The 19,595-nt window shown below is 38.3% G+C and overlaps 1 protein-coding gene across 2 annotated transcripts in view; it reads left to right on the top strand.

The window, feature by feature from the left end:
* PPP2R5C (protein phosphatase 2 regulatory subunit B'gamma) overlaps window positions 1-19,595 on the top strand; it is a 74,409-nt gene that overhangs the window by 706 nt on the left and 54,108 nt on the right. The window contains exons 2-3 of one of the 2 annotated variants that reach the window (XM_083863582.1): window positions 967-1,032; window positions 16,290-16,449. In XM_083863582.1, the coding sequence (XP_083719708.1) occupies window positions 967-1,032; window positions 16,290-16,449 (226 nt within the window). Of the gene's footprint in view, window positions 1-966; window positions 1,033-16,289; window positions 16,450-19,595 lie in introns of those variants that run through there. The other variant, XM_083863584.1, reaches the window with a different exon arrangement.

Here is a 19,595-nt window from a genome sequence, read left to right as displayed (position 1 = left end):
CCTTTCAGCTCCTTCTCCTGACAATAGAATGAACCCAGCTTTGGCCGCGCTTTGCCTCGGGCTCCACGGGCTGATTTGTCTGGCGGCTACCAAAGAGGCTCGCACAAGTAATGATGGCAGAAAACTTGTAAATCCGGCAGGAAGTTAGCTGGATTTCACTTTATTTTGTGTGATAGGCAATTAGCCATGAGTGGAAGTCAGAAACACTGAAGCGTTCTGTCTGCCTCAGCCAGCTGCTGTCCCTCTCGACCGCTTCTGTTTGGCTTTTAGTTTGTCAACGTCATTTTAAAAGTAGATGTAGGGAGGTTGAGTGTTGTGGTTTGTGGGGGTTGTTTGCTTTAACATTTTCCCAATATCCTTGGCAGTTTCGATGTTAAAAACATTGAAACTTTCCTTCACTTTCCTGGGAGTAACAAATCTCAAAAATGGGTGAAGGATTCAAGGTAAGTACAATGCTGTGAGGCAGAAAATTGAGTTGTGGGCCTACTGCTAACACTGGACTTTCTAGCCCTTAGAACTGACAAAATAATAAAGTGTAAAACGTGTACTATACAGATGCTAGTTTCAAAGCTAAACTAAATATAAATATTTCTGAACCCAAAAACCAAAGCCAGCAAAGTAGTAGAACCAAGTAATTTCTCAGACATGGTTCAAATCACTTGCATTCTTTGTCCCTGCCTGCTTACCTATGTGAAAACTTATCTTTATAGGTGAGTTTTGAGGCATAAATAAAATTCCAAAGTCTTTTTACAGATAAAAAATGTTTAAAGTGGCTTCAGAGAGACTGATAGTTCAATATTATCGTCCTCCAGTTAAATAATTATTTTTCCAGTTAAAACAGTTATTTTTATTCTGTCATTTTTATTACTTTCAGCAAGTGTCTAAAAAAGCCTGATTCCTTGACTTGGAAATCTTTCTAGAACTCCTTTTTTAAAAAAACTGAAACCGCAAACTTTTTTTTTTAAGGAACCTGCAAAATCAGCCAAGAGTGGAAAAAGTGGCAAAGATGGACAAGATAACCAAGAACATGAGGTAAATTTTACTAAGAAACATAGCATTTTTCACACTTATTTGTAGTGACTTCTAAGAAATGTTTTAAGTTTTTCTGCATTGTATTTTGTCATGACAGGTAGTTTTGAGGGAAAATGATTGTGGAACTACTGCCCTGGTATTTGTCATCATATGAGACGATGCTTTTATGGAAGTCAATTTTGTTTAAAGTAAACAAGTATTTGCTTGCTATATGCTTAAATACTCATCTGTTCCCTTTTTTTTTTGTTGTTATGAGATGTACATCGTCTTATTTTCTAGTCTTATTGTGAGTTTTTGGGCTCTTCTTCTTGTCGTTTTTAGAATTCTCTGTAATTCCCAGAGGTCTCTTCCCTCAGGCTGTCCATGCTGGCAATGTCAGTGAAGTGTCAGTAGCCTGGTTTATTGTCAGGAGACCTTAGGCTTAATCAAAGGCTGCCAGCTGTTGTGTTCTGTGGTTTATTTTTAAAGGTATACCACCAAGTGTGCCATTTTTGACGAATTATTCTGTTGATTTTTTTTCCCTTCTGCATTTCTCTCTGTTTTGCCCACCAGCAAGGCACAGCAACATGAAAAGGGAACGATTAAATCATTATTCACTCCCTTGAACACATTCATCCAGAAACTCAGAATTAGGAGTTTTGTTTGATTTGGAAATCCACTGTTTATGTGAATTTCCTGAAATTTCCTTTAAAATGTTCATTGTAGTTTGAATATAAAATGATGTACTGAACAGTTATATATTGCAGCCTCTAAACGTGTCTTGATACTGAAAGATAATGTTTGAGAAGAAAATATTCCTCCAGCTTTACTGTTTTTCCTGCTCCGAAGTGACCATTAGGGGTAGGTGGGTTGGACTATTTATTGTCTGCAGTTCAGTGACTTCTCAGTTGTCTGTTGGGCAGAGCCATTCTTGCTATTGTCATAAATTAAGAAGATCATTAAAACTTGTAAATTATGTGTAAAAGTATTTTGGTAAATTCCTGTAAGACTGATCGAGTTTTGATAGGGGGAAGCAGCTACTAGAAAGGATCTCAGCTGCCAGGGGAGCTTGTAGAATGAAGTGGGAAATGAATCAGTGTAGATGTTTATAGTGGTGTAAATAGATGTACTTCATTGTGGTGTGTTCTGTCTTTACAGAGTGTTGCTGTGGTATTAAAAAGAGTGTCACTTGGCCATAATTTTAATTCCTGTGCAGTTGTAAGGCTCGTCATTATCACCATCTTTGTAGTACATTTGTTGACTACTTATTTTCTCAAGCTTCTGAATGACAAGTTGCTGAGACCAAGACTTATTTTCTTATTCCCTCTTGGTACTTCAGGATCGATTGTAAAGCTCCCCAAGATAATGAGTGAAGAGATTCATGTGCTAGCCAAAAATATATATTTGGGTTTCTTTGTAATTTCTTTCTGTGTCTTTGCAGATCTAATTTTTTTTTGTTATAAACTTGAAATGTGAGAGAGATGAATCTCAACTGAAGAATATGTTTTACTGTTCATACACTGTTTCTTTTGTCCATCCAGGTAGAATTCCCAATGGAAAGTTCACTTGTCTATGATACTTGATCATATGTGAGCAGGGGCAGAATGAGAAGGGAACTGGGAATGTGACTGGCACATGGTTCTCATTCCCAGTGGGCATTATTTAGTCTCTGTACAGTTTTGAACTCCTGAGTGCCTGACTCATTATCTTAATTAATAGTTATTGCACACAAACAGTAATGTAGACTTTGCATTCTAACGTGGCTGGCTGTAATCCTGCTCTGCTGTGTGTTACCTGGTGCTTATATGAGCAGAAATCTTTGCTTATTAACATAGCAAAGATTGGTAAATACAGAAATATTCAGGAGCACGCTGTTAATACATTTCTAGGTTTCCTTTCTCTTCAAAAAAGGTTGTCATGTGTCATTCTACATATGCTTTAATATGGCTTTAAAAAATTCATCTTCTAGACTATGAGTAAGTTTGGAAATATGATCATTCATTTCAGCGTTTTGTTTCTCAAAATGCATTTAATGCATATGCATTTAATGCAAATAAATTTAATGCAAATGGCAGATTGTAAAGACTAGAAACCGCCTGCTATTCAAAGAACAGGGACAAAACAAGCAGCAGCATCCCACAAATACTTTATTTATAGACACATTTATAGCACTTAACTAAATTCATGATGCCTTGAACTTCTATAGATAAAAAAGTACAACAGATCTTAGTATTTACAAAAATGAGCACGTGTTTTTCCTGTCTTGCAGTCAGGGAAATGAGGTTTCAGTTGAGGGAAGCTGTACAGCAAGTTTGAAGAGGGATTGAAATGATTCCTGATACACCAGGTCCAGAATGTCCATGCTAAAAGAGGGTGGAAATCACTTAAGCTGATGTTTCTTGTATTAGCTGTGCATGATTACTCAATGTGAAGATTGCCTCATGTGAAGTAACATGGGGCCTCCCTTCTGAATTGCTATATGGTCAGCTGCTGATGCTCAAAGAGAGAGAATCAGAAACAGAGTAGATTTATATGTATGATCTTTTATCCTGGTATACTTTTCTTCAGGCCAATATATGGTTTAGAAATTGTTTAACTGGAAGTTGTGTAAAATTTGTTTTAAATTAATTATATAATTGACATTTATATATTTTTTAATATTTATTTTATATTTTGGGGTTTTTTTCCCCCCAAAATCCTGCTTAACATCCCCTAGATAGGAGGACTCCTACTACTTTAATTGTCCTTCTCTTGCTTCCATCTACTGATCTCCTTTTTGTGACAGAGGTACCAGAAGTGCGCAGTCTGTATGAGGTGAGGGCACCTTGTCCTTCTGTACCCAGTGCCATTACTCCAGTTTCCAGTTGCATGTTGTTCATTTATTAAACACTTCAGAAAAAAACTAATATGATTAAGTTCCTGTCTAAGCTTATTTTGTAACCTGTTAGTAAATGTTAATAAATTAGACTAAATTGTTGCCAGAATAGTTGAATCTATTCCTTTAAGTATAATGTCAGTTAGTCCAGCATATCAGTGTCTCCTGGTTGTGAACAAAGACTTAATCTGCTGTGCATTGTTTTTCCTCTCTTTGGGAATAGTGTGTTTACTCTGGTAAATTCTTGAGGTCTTTGCATAACAGTGCCCAAAAACTATCCTTGCATCAAAAACTAATGCTGAAAATTAAATCTCCTGGGTGTGGTGATTGGTCATTCCAGCACTTGGTACCTTGTGGACATAGACCCTGTGATCTGACTGGCTTTTGAAGAAGTTACTTGCCTGCTGGATAGGCTTTGTTGTAGAGTTCTGTTTTGTCACAGGGGTGTGGAGGTCTCCTTTTGAGTTGAGGCAGTTGTAATTTATGGACAGGCTCATTTTTTTAGAGGAGGGGACTTGGTAATAGTTAATGACTGTTGAAAAACATGACCTTTTTCTGTCTCTAGAAAAACCTAACCTAACACCTAAAATAATTCAAGTGTGGTACTTTAGCAGTGGTTTTCAAATACTAACACAGGGGAAGGAAGTGAAAATTTTAACCCTGTATACTCTTTGTTACTGACTTTTTATGCCTGTGGGAGGAGAGTAGGTGCTAAAACTTGCTCTTTTCACCAGTCCCTGGAACAGTCCAGGACAATTAATTCACTGCTGTGGTTCACCAGGGGGATGGAAGGGTCAGAAGCAGCTGGTAGCCTTTCATGCAAGACCTAGTCTGGTATAAAACTGGTGACTGGGGCTGATAGCTTCTTCTGTGTCTAGTTGGACTGACGTAAACTAGCATCAAACTTTTAATTTGTATTAATTTTCAATCCAGATACTGAGTAGTCTGTAGAAGGCAAAGACCGTTTCTGTTGTTTGAAAAGGTATTGGCCTGGTGACTATCAGCGAATGAAAACAGAAATTACAACTCATTCTGCTGCCATGCAGAAAAGCAAACGGAAGACTAATGTGGTTTTGAGAAGCATGTGTGTGTATTATCTTGTTGTTTCCATGTGCTGTGCTTGTTGGTTCTTTCTACTTTAAAGGTATTTTGTTGTGGTTTTTTCTTCCTTTTAATATAGGCAAATCAAAATGTAATAAAATGCAAATTGTATTAGCCATTTTTCTTGCTGTGCAAGAAATGGATTTATTGACAGCATGTGTTGCTGACGTTGGACTATAATCACTGCTGAAACCAATTTTAAAAATAATTTAAAATCTTTTAAGTGCTGATCCATGCTTCTATCCTGCCACTGTCTCACAGCCATCACTTTTCAGTAGATTTATTACTGTAGTGGCTTCCAGTGCAGAAATTTTGTAAAGCTTTGTTTTCAGAGGTTTTTCTTCTGTGCTTTTTGAGACCTTTTTAATTTAAAAGTTAATTTCTTAAGCTACTTAGCATAGTGGTAATACTTTTCAGTAAATGGAATTGCCAAAAAATTACAGAAATCTCTGTTTAATGGGCCATCTTCAAAATACCTCAGCACAAGTAAGGATTTTCATCCCTTTGAAAGAACCTCCAGAGGTGACTGTCCAGGTTACTATGATCACCTTTCCTATATGAGCCAGCACATGGTGGGGAAGGACTGTCAGTATTCTCACTACTACTTTTAATGATTCCCGATTATATGAGCACAATCCACGTCCATTAAAAGTAAGAAATTACAAAGGGAATGGGTACTAGGAGCAGAGTTGATGGTTTTTGCATGGCTTTTTTAGCTGAGATCGTATGTGGAAGTATCCTAACATTTAAAGGAAAGGGAGAAATAGACAAATGCAATAAATCCAGCATTAATTTGTGATAACAGGTTTCTGTGATCAGCAGCAGAAGTTATTTAGAAAGTTGAGTGGATATTCTCTATATATGCTGCTTATTTTTTCTCATGTTTACTATTTGTGATTTTCATTGTTCTGCTGTTTACCCTGCGAAACAAACGTGCCTGATTTTGAAGATGGTGCACAGTGTCCAGTTTGAGACTAGAATTTTCTACTTCAGAATTTTTTAAAGTTACCCTTGAAAGTCATGGCAGAAGGAAGTACTAATTTGGCAGTTCGTTTAGGCACCACAGCAGAGGAGGTTGAATTTTAGGGGTTGGGGAGAGGAGAAAGTTCTGGGATTGTTTTCTCTTCCTTGTTAATATGTATTAGGACTAGTCCTAAATAATTTCTGGAAATACCTCCTTGTCACAGATAAGTATTTATTCACTTACGTGAAGCATTCATCATGTAGGTCTTTTCCATTATTGTTGTTCGGTTGTAGAATCACAGAATGGTTTGGGTTGGAAGGGACCTTAAAGCCCATCTAGTCCCAATCCCTCTGCCATGTGCAGGGACACCTTCCACTAGACCAGGTTGCTCACAACTCCATCCAGCCTGGCCTTGAGCACTTCCAAGGGTTGAGCATCCACAATGTTTTAGGGGAAACTGTTCCAGTGCCTCACCATTCTCATAGTAAAGAATTTGTTCCTGATACTTAATCTAGACCTACTCTCAGTTTAAAGCCATTCCTCCTTCTCCTGTCCCTATGTCCCTACATGCCTTAAAACGTTTCTGCATCTTTCTTGTAGGTGCCTTCAGGTACTGGAAGGCTGCAGTTAGGTCACCCCAAAGCCTTTTCATCTCCAGGTTGAACAAATCCAATCTTCTCAGCCTTTTTTCATAGCAGAGGTGCTCCATCCCTCTAACCATCTTTCTGGCCCTCCTTTGGACTTGCTCAACAGCTCCATGTCCTTGGAGAGGACACACAGCTGGATCCAGTGCTCCAGGGGGTCTCACCTGAGCAGAGCAGAGGGGCAGAATCCCCTCCCTCCCCTGCTGCCCACGGGGCTTTGGCTGCAGCCCTGCACACGGGTGGTGTCTGGGCTGCAGCTGCACATCGCTGGGTCCTGTCCAGCCTCTCCTCCAGCAGCAGCCCCAAAGCTTTCTCAGCAGGGCTGCTCTCTATCTGTTCATCCCCAGCCTGGGTTGATACTGGGATTGTCCTGACTCAGGTGCAGCACCAGCACTTGGTCTTGTTAAACCGCATGAGATTCAAGTGGGCTCATTTCTCAAGCTTGTCCAGGTCCCTCTGGATGGTGTCCCACCCTTCAGGTGTGTCAACCCTCACACCAGCTGGGCAGTCTCTGTAACTCAGTTGCACTGCATTTTGGATACATTGCATTCTTCATCTCTGAGGTATAAGATTGTTCTTTATAGAAGCCGGTGTCCTTAACAAAGAGATACATTTAGCACTGACAGGCATCTTCATCACATAACAACCCTCACTGTTCTCTTGTTTGTGCTCAGTGGTGTGCCCCAGCTGGACAGGCAGAGTGGCCAGTGCTTTCATGAGCCAGTCCCATGCAGTAGTAGATAAAGGTGATCTTATAACTGCTAGTCTTGCATTTGGAAGAAGAGATATATTATGAAATAAAATTGAAATTTCAAACAACTTATCCTCACACATTTGAATCATGGAAGGACTATAAATAGTGTTAGATCCATTATGTAGCTTTTTAGGGTTGTTAGTTTGGGATTTTACTCGTATCATTAGCAAAACAGGATTTTAAACCAAAGCTGTGTATGAAGTTGGGATTTTCTCTTGAATCAGTTATAACTGATAAAAAATAAAGTCTGTGGGCTTTGGAGTGGGTTTGTTTGGTTTTAAATAGGTGTGCCAACTTCTTTAAAATTAATTTGAAAACTGATTTTTATCATGTCTTGCATTTCTGATTTTCTTTCCTAGAGAGATTATTTTAATGCGTTGATATAACCATTAAAAATACGTGAGTGTATACAGCCTTAGTACTAAATGAGAAGCTATTTGCTGAGTAGAGAGATGCCACATGTGTTATTCTTAGAACATCTACAAAACCTTTTGTGTTTAACTTCTGTATTTTTCTTATTTCAAATTTTTATTGACATCTTGGCTTTTTGGTTTTGGGAACTGGAATTTTCTTCTGTGTTCCAAGCAAAGGCACCTAATACTGAATAGTTACCTTAATGGCATTTGTTATGTGACTTTGACATTATGCTTTTAAAATTAATGGCATTATTAAAGTGTACCAAACACTGCTGTATACAAGTATTTTGTTACCTAAAATGGGATGCTTCTGAAAACAGGATCTTACACCCTTCTACTTCTTACACAAGGCTCAGAACTACTTGTGTAACATACAAGGTGTGAGAACTGTGTGTGGTTTAGTTTTGCTATCCTCTGCTTCCTAATGGGGTTTTTAAGCTCTCTGGATCCTTCCTGAATGGAAGCAGCACAGCAATGAAGGTGAAGGTTGTCCTTATCAAAGGGAGCAAAGTGACTTTAAAAAATGGATACCAGCATTTTGTGAGCTGAAAACATCCTTTTCATCCTTTGTTTCAAATTGCTTCTCTTAAATTTTTTCATAAGATTTAAGGCCGACCACTCAGAGAGTAGTCAGATGTACATTAACATGTGTAATACAGAATTATTAATGTAGTTATCTCTTAGAGAATACGAGCAGTGAGCAAAAACAGGTAACTGTTGAATCCAGCCTCATGTTCACTAAAACATACCTTGTGTGCATGTTTTCCTCCTCAATTTCATTTGCAACCAGAATAAATTTGTAATCCTAGAAGTGGGATGGTGGGCTTTGGGGTTTTTTGTGTGTCCTTCCCTGTAACACGCTTAGAGGGCCGTTTACAGAAACCAACCAACCAAAAGATAGGGAAAAACATCCTGGCCTATTCCCGAATATGCTTCTTAAAACATGACTGCCAAATATTATAATTTGCTACACATTTATAGTGACTTTTATATACTTCCTCATCACTTCTCAATTTAGCAGTCTGAAATACTGACACGTAAGCTTCTCCAGCAACATGTAAAATAAAAGCAAGATGAGAGCCAAAGATGAAATGATTTGGTGGAACAGTTCTGTAGAAGCAGTTAAGGTTATTATTTATAGAATCACAGAATGGTCTGGTTGGAAGAGAACCATAAGATCATCTATTTCCAGCCCAGCTGCCCTGGGGAGGGACACCTTCCACTAGACCAGGTTACTTGTCATGGACTGTAACTCTCTCAAATAGCATCTAATACAAATACCAAATGAGTGGGCAGAAGGCAAAGTAGAAAAAGATTGCATTATGAGTGTGTGAAGTAAGAAGCTTCTATGAATAGATCAGGGAGCACAAAAATACAGAGCTCAGTGGTAAAGCCACATGTGCAGTTGCCTTAGCTCATCAGTAGCTGTATGTAACTAAAATTTATAGTAGAGTATAGGAGTTGATGCCTGAAGTGAATGAGTTAGTATGTGATTTCCTTCAAATGTGGAACCTTAAATACATATATATGTATGTATGTATGTACATGTACATACATCTAAAGAAAACAAAGGTAGTTTTTGTTGTTTTGGGTTTTTTTAAAGTAAAAGGATGCTTCAAACTCATCAGAGAGGAATTATAAATGAAAATCAAGAACTAAAGTCATTTAAGCCAGGCCATCCTTTATCCAGATTCTTCATCTCTGTGTTTATATAAATGCTTTAAAATAATACTTAGGACATTATCTGGTTTATATCTTATTTAATCAACTAACTGGTCGTTGTGGGTAACAATTTTTTTTTTTCTAAGGATATTTCTTGCTTTGAAGTTTTGTGATAGAAGATACAGTCGGAAGCAACTGTTGCTTTGCTGCTTTTTTGTGAAGTACCAGGTGCTCACTGATGGTGGTTTCAGCAAACACAAAGCAGTGTAAAGCCACTTGAAGTCTGAGCCTGGGCACCCTCTCATCTTTGCCAGTACTCTGCAACCTTGGGCTGAAGAGCTGAGCTCTGGCTGAAGAGAATCAAATATCAGCTTCTAGGGTAAACTAGTTAAAGCAAAATTAAGTTTACAAGAAGCAGATGGAGAACAACCCTTATGCTCCTGATATTTAATTGTGAATGTAAAATTATGGTTTATTAATGTCAAGGATGCAGCACACTAAGCTGAAACATGGTGTTGGCTTGGTGTGTTGCAAGTCCAGTCTATTACACAAAGCTGTGATGATACAATTCTTTAGAAGATAAAATTTGAGTCTTGTGTATAAGCAGCTAACAGGAAATAGAAGCAATGCTTTGTGTTGTGAAAAATAAACAGCAGCAAGAAAGGCAGAAGAGCTTCAGCAAGTTGTGGATGAGTCTTCTAAAGTGGTTTGTGACTGTAAAGTTTGTTGTGGGCACCCCTCCACAGTGAAGAGGCCCAGATGGCCTTCAGTGCTTGTAGGAAACATCCCAGTCAGTGATGCAATTCCAGCAGACTCCTCGCTGTCTCTGGCAAAACACTGATGGAACTCCATGGTTAGACATTGAGAATAGCCAGCACCAGCACTGCTCTGTGTAAATGCAAAATCATGGTTGGTAAATGAGTACTACAACATAAGTCTGTGAGTGCTAAAATACACAAACTTTGTCATTACTGTCCTGTTGAAAAGTGAATCTTTTTGCTTATCATTATAGCAGCATGCATCCTCAAAGGTTTAGCATGCAGGTCTTGCTGTAATGAAAGCATAGTAAGTTGTACTGAGATACACTGCCTAGGAATCTCCAGCAGTAATCTCAGCTACTGAGAGTGTTTAACAATAATAAGCATATTTGCTAGAAAGGCAGCTGCAAAGATCATTCTAGCAGCCAACCCAGGTACCATTCTGGCAAATGATTTTGTTGAGGAAAAACAATAGACATCTAAATTGCCATCTGTGTGAATCCACCCAAAGCCTTCAGCACCATGAGCTGCCTCTCCAGAGACTCCTCCCTAAGTTGTCTGTCCAAACTGGCTTGTGGTGGTAAAACTAGTAAACAATAATGGCATAGTAGCAAGAATCTTCAGCAAAGAACTTCAGAAACATCTGCTGTCCAAAATGGTACCCTGCAAACATGTTTCCCTGCTCTTTTTATCTGTGTTGTTTATGGATCAGTGTTTCCTTTAATGTATCCAGTGTATTCCATACCAAGCTTTGTATAGTTTGTACTGATTCTCTGTAGATTGAAAACATTGATGTTAAAAATCATATCTACTTGCTCCGTAATAAACTCTGCCAGTACTTGCGTTACTAGAATTACTGCAGCCTGTCTGAAAGCTCTGTCAGGCCTTGTCTTTAATACCATTAGTTAAAAGAGTTTATTCTTACGTTATTCTCTTGGAAGTCGTGTTGAATTGCTGCTGTTAACAACACAGAATTGAAATCAGCTGACAAATACTGCTCTACTCTTAGTGCAGTCTTGAACAACTTGCTTTGGTCCCAGCAGCTGATGTCACATCACCAGCCCACTTCCTGTAGGTATGGTGTGGATATATTTACCGGGTTGATGGCAGCTGGGCCATCTGCCAGCTACGATCTGTCCTTATTCCCACCCCCAAGCCAGTAAATGAAGATCTGCAAAGGAGAAAGCTCTGTGGTAGTGTACAAGATTCCTGGAGTGTTCAGAGATTTTTCACACTACTTTGAAGTTACTGCAGAGAGGGAGAAAACTACATGGAAGGCTCTTTAACTGTTCTCCACCCATTTTGACTCCTTGATCTTTGATTTCAGTTCTCATCTCAAGAGATTAAATTAAATTCAGCTTCTCAGCCTAATTACATTGATTATGTATTAAGCCTCAACCTGTTAGCCAAATTATTTTGGTTACATACTGGGCCCTCATACAGTTTTGAAAATCAAGTCGTTAATGTCCCTTTCATGTTTTGCGATGATCTGTGTTTAGGTTCAGTAACCTGTATTTCAATTTCATACAATTTCATTGTAAGTATGTTTTAGATGTAATCCAAAGTGCTTTCATAGCATTCTGAAGCTGCCTTGGCAGGAAACAAGCTCTTCTGGGTGCTGTAGATCAGACCTCTGTTTATCTTAATGAAAAATAAGTCCATGGAGGCTACTTACTATACCAAAAGGAGAAGAGGGAAGGGATTAATTCTGCATCAAAATAAGCATTTTCCCTCTTTCAGATTCCGACTGATGATTCTTTTAAAGTGTTCTGTGCTTTTTGCTCTGTGTACTTGTATTTCACAGGGAACTTTAATCATGTGTGAGTTGGTACAGGGTTCACCTATGCAGATTTCACAGTGCAGAGTTTTTTCTCAAGGTTTTGCTGCTGCCACTGTGGAATGGTGTGCAAACTGATATAAACTTGAATTCACTGGTGGTACCTATTAGAAGGCAGAAATTTGTATAATTGTCTTAGACTGATGTGTGTAAAGAAACAGCATATAAAGTGCTGCCAACACCATGTTTCTTCAGGCAGAGGCTCTCCATTGCCTTGTGCTTAGGAGATCTGACTTCTGTCACTAGTAAGCCATCCAGTTTTCTAAATCTTTTAATTGCAGATGCATCAAGGTGATTTTACTGTCATTTTCAAATCCTCACCCTGCTCTTACCGGTTTATCTTAGAAAGCAGCAAGCTTGCTGCATTGTTGTAGAGCTGACCCCTCTCTAGGCTTGGCTTGGCTTTTGATTTTGTGGATCAGAAGGCTTTGTGTCCTTTGGTTTAATTCAGTTACTGGTGAGTGTGCTTTGAAATGTAAGGTCAGACAGAGTTCTTCTGGTTGCCCTTGTTTGTCAGGGTAGCTTCAATAGCATTTTTGGGAGATTGTCAGAAAGGGAAGAATAGGTTCTTCTGAAGGACTTACTGATGTACATGGCATGCAGGGTGGATCCTCCTTACAGGTCCCACCATACTCACTCTTGTGTCTTAGTTGTCCGAAAGTAAAAGTTGCATTGTGGGATGCTTGATAATGATCAGTTTAATTTAAAAAGAAAAATTAGCTGTAACTGTAGATGTGCTTGCTCTACTCATATCTTTCTTTCTCTGGTTGCAAACTCAGCATTGTGTTCTTATCTTCACCTGCCTGTATAATGTCAGAAGGGTGAAAGAAGCAACTTTGCTCAAAAGAGTGATGTTCAGAAAAGGAATGTACCACATCCTGCTTGATGCAGGGTTCAAGGGCTGAAGGGATGAAGGGCTATATCTACCTTGAACTGTTGTGACTGGCAAGAAACCTTCTCTCCTCTCCATCTTTCACTCTCTTGAATTAATTTTAAGTTTAGTCACAGGCACTGAGGAACATAAGCTGTATACTTTCAATAGTTAAAATCAGAATTTAAAAGTTGAAATCACGCTTTAGCTGATTATCTTAATGTTCATTGAAGTATGTAAAGTTCTAGCTTTTGAGAAATAAATTGATCAGAAAACCTGAGGGTTGTGTTTTAATCATGATTTGAAGAAACATTCTGAATGTGACATTTTTCAGAGCAGTTTGTGCATATTTTTAGACATTTATCAGCACTTTTGGAATTGAATGTGTCTGTCTATATAAACATTTGGGTAGGAGGGAGCCTTTGCCAGAACAAGGGTAAGAATAGGTATTGCTTATTCTAGTCACAGGAAGAAAATTGATAAAATGGTGTCTGTAGCTTGACTCTTGTGGTGTCAGATACATTGAAATGTTCACTGATGTAGCAGAATGTCCATCACTTGCTCTTGGGAGTTGTGGTGTCTGTGGTAGTTTGGTTTGTTACTGGGAGGAAGAAGCTGAGCTTGGCTCTTCCATCTGAACTCAAAAGCACTGTACTTTCATAGAGAGTATGTTGCCTTCAGATCTTTAGCAGGTGAATACACAATTGTTAGTCTGGATTTGTTTGCCTTTTTTTTAAGAGATGTGGTTAAAACTGCTGAGCTTTGTGACTTAAGTTGACTTAACTCACTTTCCAGGTGTCCTCCTTTCCGATGTTGTCTGCAAGCCCTGGAGGCCAGTTCTTTCATGGTAGCACCATAATGCCAGTTGCAGAGGTCATTGGGTACAGCTGCATGCCACTGAAATAGTGGTTTAGAAATAAATTTGGTAGCTTTCTGGTATGTGCTGGCTGACAGGAGGATGACTGAAAAACAGGGGTGATCATGCTCGATGGTAGGAAGAAGGAGGAAATCTGTTGGATAAGTGGTCCAGTGATTCAGGGCTAGAATTACTCTGGAGTCATCACTTCTAGATGGGAGGTTGCCATAGCAACAAAAAATGCTTTCTTTCAACATTTCTAATCAGAAATGTTACCCATCCTCTTAAATAACCACTTTTGGCTAAATTTAGACTTTTTCTGCAATTTAGAATACTTGCTTCCCTGAGGTGTGTGCTACCTTAGGATACATGGTGTGTGCAGACACATGAGAGCACCTGTTAATTTAAAATGGAGAATTTGTTTGGGAATAGAGGAAACAGGAAAACAGCTTTTCCTGTTCCAAGTAATGAAAAAATACAGGTGGCAGTGGAAAGTAGCCAGTTTGGAAAAACACCATTAGGCTCAATAACAGGATTGAAAGTACAGAATCCTGTGCAGTAAAAATGTTTATGATGCATCTTAATTAGCAGTTATTGCTTAATACTCGGTAAGTCATTGCTTCCTAATTCTTAGTACTGTTTTTCTTTTAGCTTAGTCTATTAATATTTTTGTTTGTAATGCTTTTTAAAATTTCAGTTAAGGGATAGAAATTACTTTGCAGATCACTTGTATTCAAGCATAAACATTTTTAAACATTTAGTGTCTGAGATTAAAAAGTGAAATAGTCTGAAAAATGCAATGTAACAGGTATTACTTGTACATAAATGCTTTCAATTTGCTGATGTATTCCATTTTTACTGGAACAAGTTCTAGAGTGTTTTTGGTAACTGAGACTTATAATATTCACTGTACTGTCTCCCCTTATTTGTTCTATAAGGCTGTATAAGGGGGTTTGCTTTTATAATATTAAATTAACAAAATGGTCATTTTAAATTGTTTAATGAAACCTATATGTTGCATTCAGTCATCTTTGATCTATTAAGTGCTGTGTATATATTATGATGCAATTGTTAATATATTCTTGAAGCATATATTCTTTCCCAGTCATGCTACTGGAACAAAATTTGAATGAAATTACTGTCTTGGAGACTCAAAAGGTAGAAATTAATGTATGGTAACATTTCCATGCACGCTGAATATATACACTACAAGACTATGCAAATTGTTGATGAATAAGCTTTTCTGGGAATACTTTTCAGAACATGAAGAAAATTGGTTTATCTTGTTTTAGCAATATCTCTATGAAAATGCCACAGATGTTATTTCATGCAGGAATGAAGCTGCTTTCATACCTGTAACACTTAACAAAATTCTAATTAAATCAAGTCAAACTGCCAAAGTACCAGGGTTACAACTTGATTTTCATCATGAATCCCATTCCATCTGATTTTTTTCCCTATTGCTTATCTTGTGGGCACTTTTGGAGAAGAATATGGTCTTTCATGTAAGGCAGATGTGCTAAGGTGTATTTTAAAACACGTGTGCGTCTAGTTTGCAAATTTGAGAGACTTCTACAGCAAATTAAGGGCCTGCAAAATTAATTACAATATTGCAACAAGAGATCCTTGTCAGCTGTTTCTATATTTTTAGTGTCGATCACTCCTAGATATTTTATCATTCTTGTAATTACTGTCATGAAATTATTCATATTTTAAAAGTTAACTATTGCCTCCTTTAAACCTGCTTTTCCTCCTTCAAAAAAAAAAAGAAATGGAGTGAGAAAGGCAGCCCCACAAGTTCTGACAGGCTTTTGTTAATGATGCATTTTATTCAGCTTAAGAGAGAGCACTGTCAAGTGTAGTCAGGGAAATAACAGCAAGCTGGAAACCTGTAGTGGGAACCATTTTTCTTGATTTATGTTATAAACTTCATACAGAGGTACAGTGACAGTCTAATAATGATTTTTACAGTAAAAGCAACTTGCTTTGAGTAGGCAGTAAACCACTACAAATCTTAATGTATGTTTTAAAAGCTGTTAAAGCACCTACAATAGTAAGACTCACTCCTTTAACTTTATATCAAAGTCTGACTGCCCTGGCCAGGCTTAGGACTCTGGCAGCAAGGCCCAGGATGAATAGGCAGTGAAAAGTTCACCTGCTGTAAATAGACAAGTTTCTCTGGTGCCTTTGAAGATTAACTCAAATCCCTAGGAGACCTAGACTTCTGAGGGGGAAAAGGTGAGAGTAGCTGAGGAAAGACATTATTTGAAAATTTCTTTTGAGTTGTCTGGTAATTTCAAATAAATGGGCTACTGCACGTACCAAGGTGATCTGTTCCCATCTGTGTGAGGGCTTTGGTACAGAAATGAACCCTGAAAAGATGAGCAGAGCAATAGGTGGCAATACATTCAGAGGATAATGGATACAATAGTTCAACTAAAATCATATTTTCAGTTATTTCTGTGACAAAAATGGCTTTTTAGAAGATTTTTATTTCTAAGTTCAGCTGTAATTAACTGCTTTAATTTCTTTCTAAACAGGTGTCAAACAAGAAATCAAACAGCACTCCTCCCCCAGCACAACTATCTAAAATCAAAGTACCAGCACCACAGACTGTAGTGAAGAAGGAAAAGCGTCAGAGTTCTTCAAGGTTTAATGTTAGCAATAACAGGGAGCTTCAAAAACTGCCAGCTTTAAAAGGTATGTCTTTCCAAAGTAGAATTACTCTTGTGGGGAAATTTGGGCATGAGACTGAGAAGCATCTGAGCTATCATACTCCTCATATCTGGGCAGCATACATAATACATCAAGTATGCACATATGCAAACTGCACATACTTGCACTGGGTGGTTTTTAATTTTGTTTTATCTGCATTTGAGGACTTCCAGTGTGTTGCCTTCTTGGCAATCAGTATAGGCAATGTCTATGTGACAGCATATTCACTCACCTTGCATAAAAGCAGAATATTTGGGCTCTTTTTGCAAAGTATTAGGCAGCTGTCCTCCATGCAGAGTGCTCAAACCTTGCTTCGTTTGTGCTAAAATTTCTCTTGACATTGTTAGAAGACCTGGTCTATCACAGTCTGTGTTTTTCCTGAGCATGGGTCAGGCAGAGTGGTGACTTTTTAGTGCACATTAATTTTTTCTTTGTTGATTTTAAGGCTTTTTTTATCTCTTAGGTTTATATTTACTACCATCTGTGACAAAAAGATGATGATGATAATTGTTGCATTTTCTGTTACTAACCCAGCTTTTATCATCTTTATCTGCTCTGAAGCCTTATTTAGAGGAAACAAAAAAAAAGGCAGTTTTGAAGTGCAGTGTGTATTGCTGTACAGTGTTCAAGACTGGCAGTGAAAGCCTAATAGATTGCTGAAATGTTTATTGGTGTAGACAGTGTGACATTATTAGGGAAATTATTGGATTCTTTCCTCCGCTCCTCATTTTCTTAATATAATATATTAGTGTTTCTTGAAACTAAACTCTGGTTCTTAGCCTATCTGAATTAAACTGCATTTCATTCAGATTAAATTAGATTGCAAGATTTTTCTCTTCACACAGATACCATTTTTACAATAAGAATCTGAAATACTGTCCATCATGTTAGTATAGCAGCCTATATACAAGATGCTGTTTAATATGTTTCAAGGCTAAACTACTGCTTATTTAGTTAGTTAATTTCAATCTATTTATTAATCTTTTAATAAGGATATTTAGCACCACAAATTATGAATAATATGTTCAGTCTTTTAAACTGACATAGAAGGTTCATGCACAAGCTGTGACACCCAGGGCATGAGTGACATAAGCAAATGACACTGAATTAAAGTGGTGATTTTTATAAGAAGTTATGCATACAGCCGCATTGACTGGCGTAACCTTTTGTTCAAAGACTCAGCCACAAAGAAAATAATTTGTTTCTTGGTCCTATTTTAAATACAGTGGTTCTGGTAGTGCCTGGGACTGCAGCTCAGGGATACCAGAACTGAGCATGCAATTAGCAATGTGGACAGAGAGCTGGTCATAGGGAAAACGAGTGCAAGTAGGACAGGGGAGAACTAATCCATCCTACAGTGGTGAAAGTGAAGTTTAAGATCTTTTTCTACCCTGGCTGTGTTGCAGTTTAAACCAGTAATTCAGTGAAGTGCAGAAGAATGCTTGCTTTTAGTTGGAGGAGAGAGGAGTGGAAAAAAAATTATTAAAAACTGTCTGAGGTATTTTCTCAGAGCATTCTAGCCCTTTTTGACAGTGTACCTATTTGTGAAGAAATGGTAGGAGTATTGTGCATTGTAATTGCCTTCAGTCTGCAATCACTCCCCCCACCCCCAGGTGAAAGGAATGAAAAGATCTTGAGCTTCTCCCTGGTGGATGCCTGATGCTGTGTGTGCTTCCCCAGGCTGTCAAGGGCCAAAGTTTGTTACTGAGCACAGGTGCAATTGTTGACCTAGTGAAGGGTAGTAATTGCCACCTTTTACTGGTAAAGGTAGTAAAAGCTTTATTATTGAGCTGTACCTGATCTCATGGATCATACCAGATGCATAATGGTTGTGCTCACTGCATGTACTTACTCCTGATGTAATTCCAGCCTTCCCAGGGTGGCTCAGAATACTATTGGCCAGTCACCCTGTTCCTCTAAAAGATACAGAGATACCTGACTTGGTGTGTGTTTAGTGGGTCAAGCAAATCTAGGAAACTTTCTTTTTTGAGATCTTTAAGTGTGTTGTTTAATGTCTGTGTCTGGACAAGAGTTAAATTGGACTGGCAGGCTGTAATTTAAAGGACTGAAATGATTAAGACAGGTTTGACTTCTATGAAGTGCTGGAAGAACATAGTGTTCCTTCAGGTTAGCTGCGCTTAACCAGCTTTCAAACTCCTGTTACTCATAACAGTGGCTGCATTTCTATGGCTACAGTACCTGGGGAACCTTTCTTTTGTCTGTAGTAGAGCAAGAGGTGTCTTTTCTTACAAATGTTCATTGACTACTGTGTGGTGTGAGATACTTTACATGAGAGTGTATTTTAAGCACAAAATATAGAATGGGGTTACCTTTGCATACTTGAAGGTCCCTGTTAGATATGTGAAAGATTGTAACTGGTAAGATCTAAAGGAGCTGTGGATTGGTGAGATAACCACCTTTCTTCTGTGCCATGGGTCTGGAGATGAGGTCAGCAGATCACTTGAAATAGTGGGAGGGAAAGCTCCTCCACCAAGGTGGCTTTTCATCAAGATTTCTTATTTAAGAAATACTTTTTTGATATTCAGGCATGCTGCAAACTTTCTCTTGGGTGTTACACAAAAGTGCTGATGATAAGCTTCCGTGGAAATACCCGCATATTTGCCCTGGTGACTGGTATTAGTGTGGGATGATTTATGTTCATTGGAGCAACTTATGATTAATGTTACGCACCCTCAGATTATCCAGGAAATGGAGGAGCAGGATAGCTCAGATAATGCACAGAGAAAATGAAACAGATTATGAATTAAGAGGCTCTAAGAAGAGAGCTGAATGTATAAAAGAGAAGTCTCTGATGTAATTGGTTTGTGGAACACCAAGATCCATATATTAGCAAAGCTGCAAGCTAATGAAGCTCCCTGCAGCACAGTGCAGTGCAACCTGATTTAGTTGGCTAGAACAGGTAGCTTTTCTGCCCACAGATAACCTGGAAGCATCTCTGGAGAAGTGTCTTCGGAACAGTGTCAAACATCTTGAAAAGATTTTACCTATTTTCACCAAAAAAAGAAAAATTCTGTGCCAACAAACTTGTGCCTTGTTGGTTTCTGCTTATCCAGTTCCCTTTGTTAGCTAACATTGGTAGTACAGATACTTCAGTTACAGAAAATTGATTT

This window comes from Zosterops lateralis (genome assembly GCF_965231275.1).
Source record: "Zosterops lateralis genome assembly, chromosome: 6".
Lineage (NCBI taxonomy): Eukaryota > Metazoa > Chordata > Aves > Passeriformes > Zosteropidae > Zosterops > Zosterops lateralis.
Note: the sequence above shows the minus strand (reverse complement) of the source record. Positions and strands in the feature narration are given on the sequence as shown.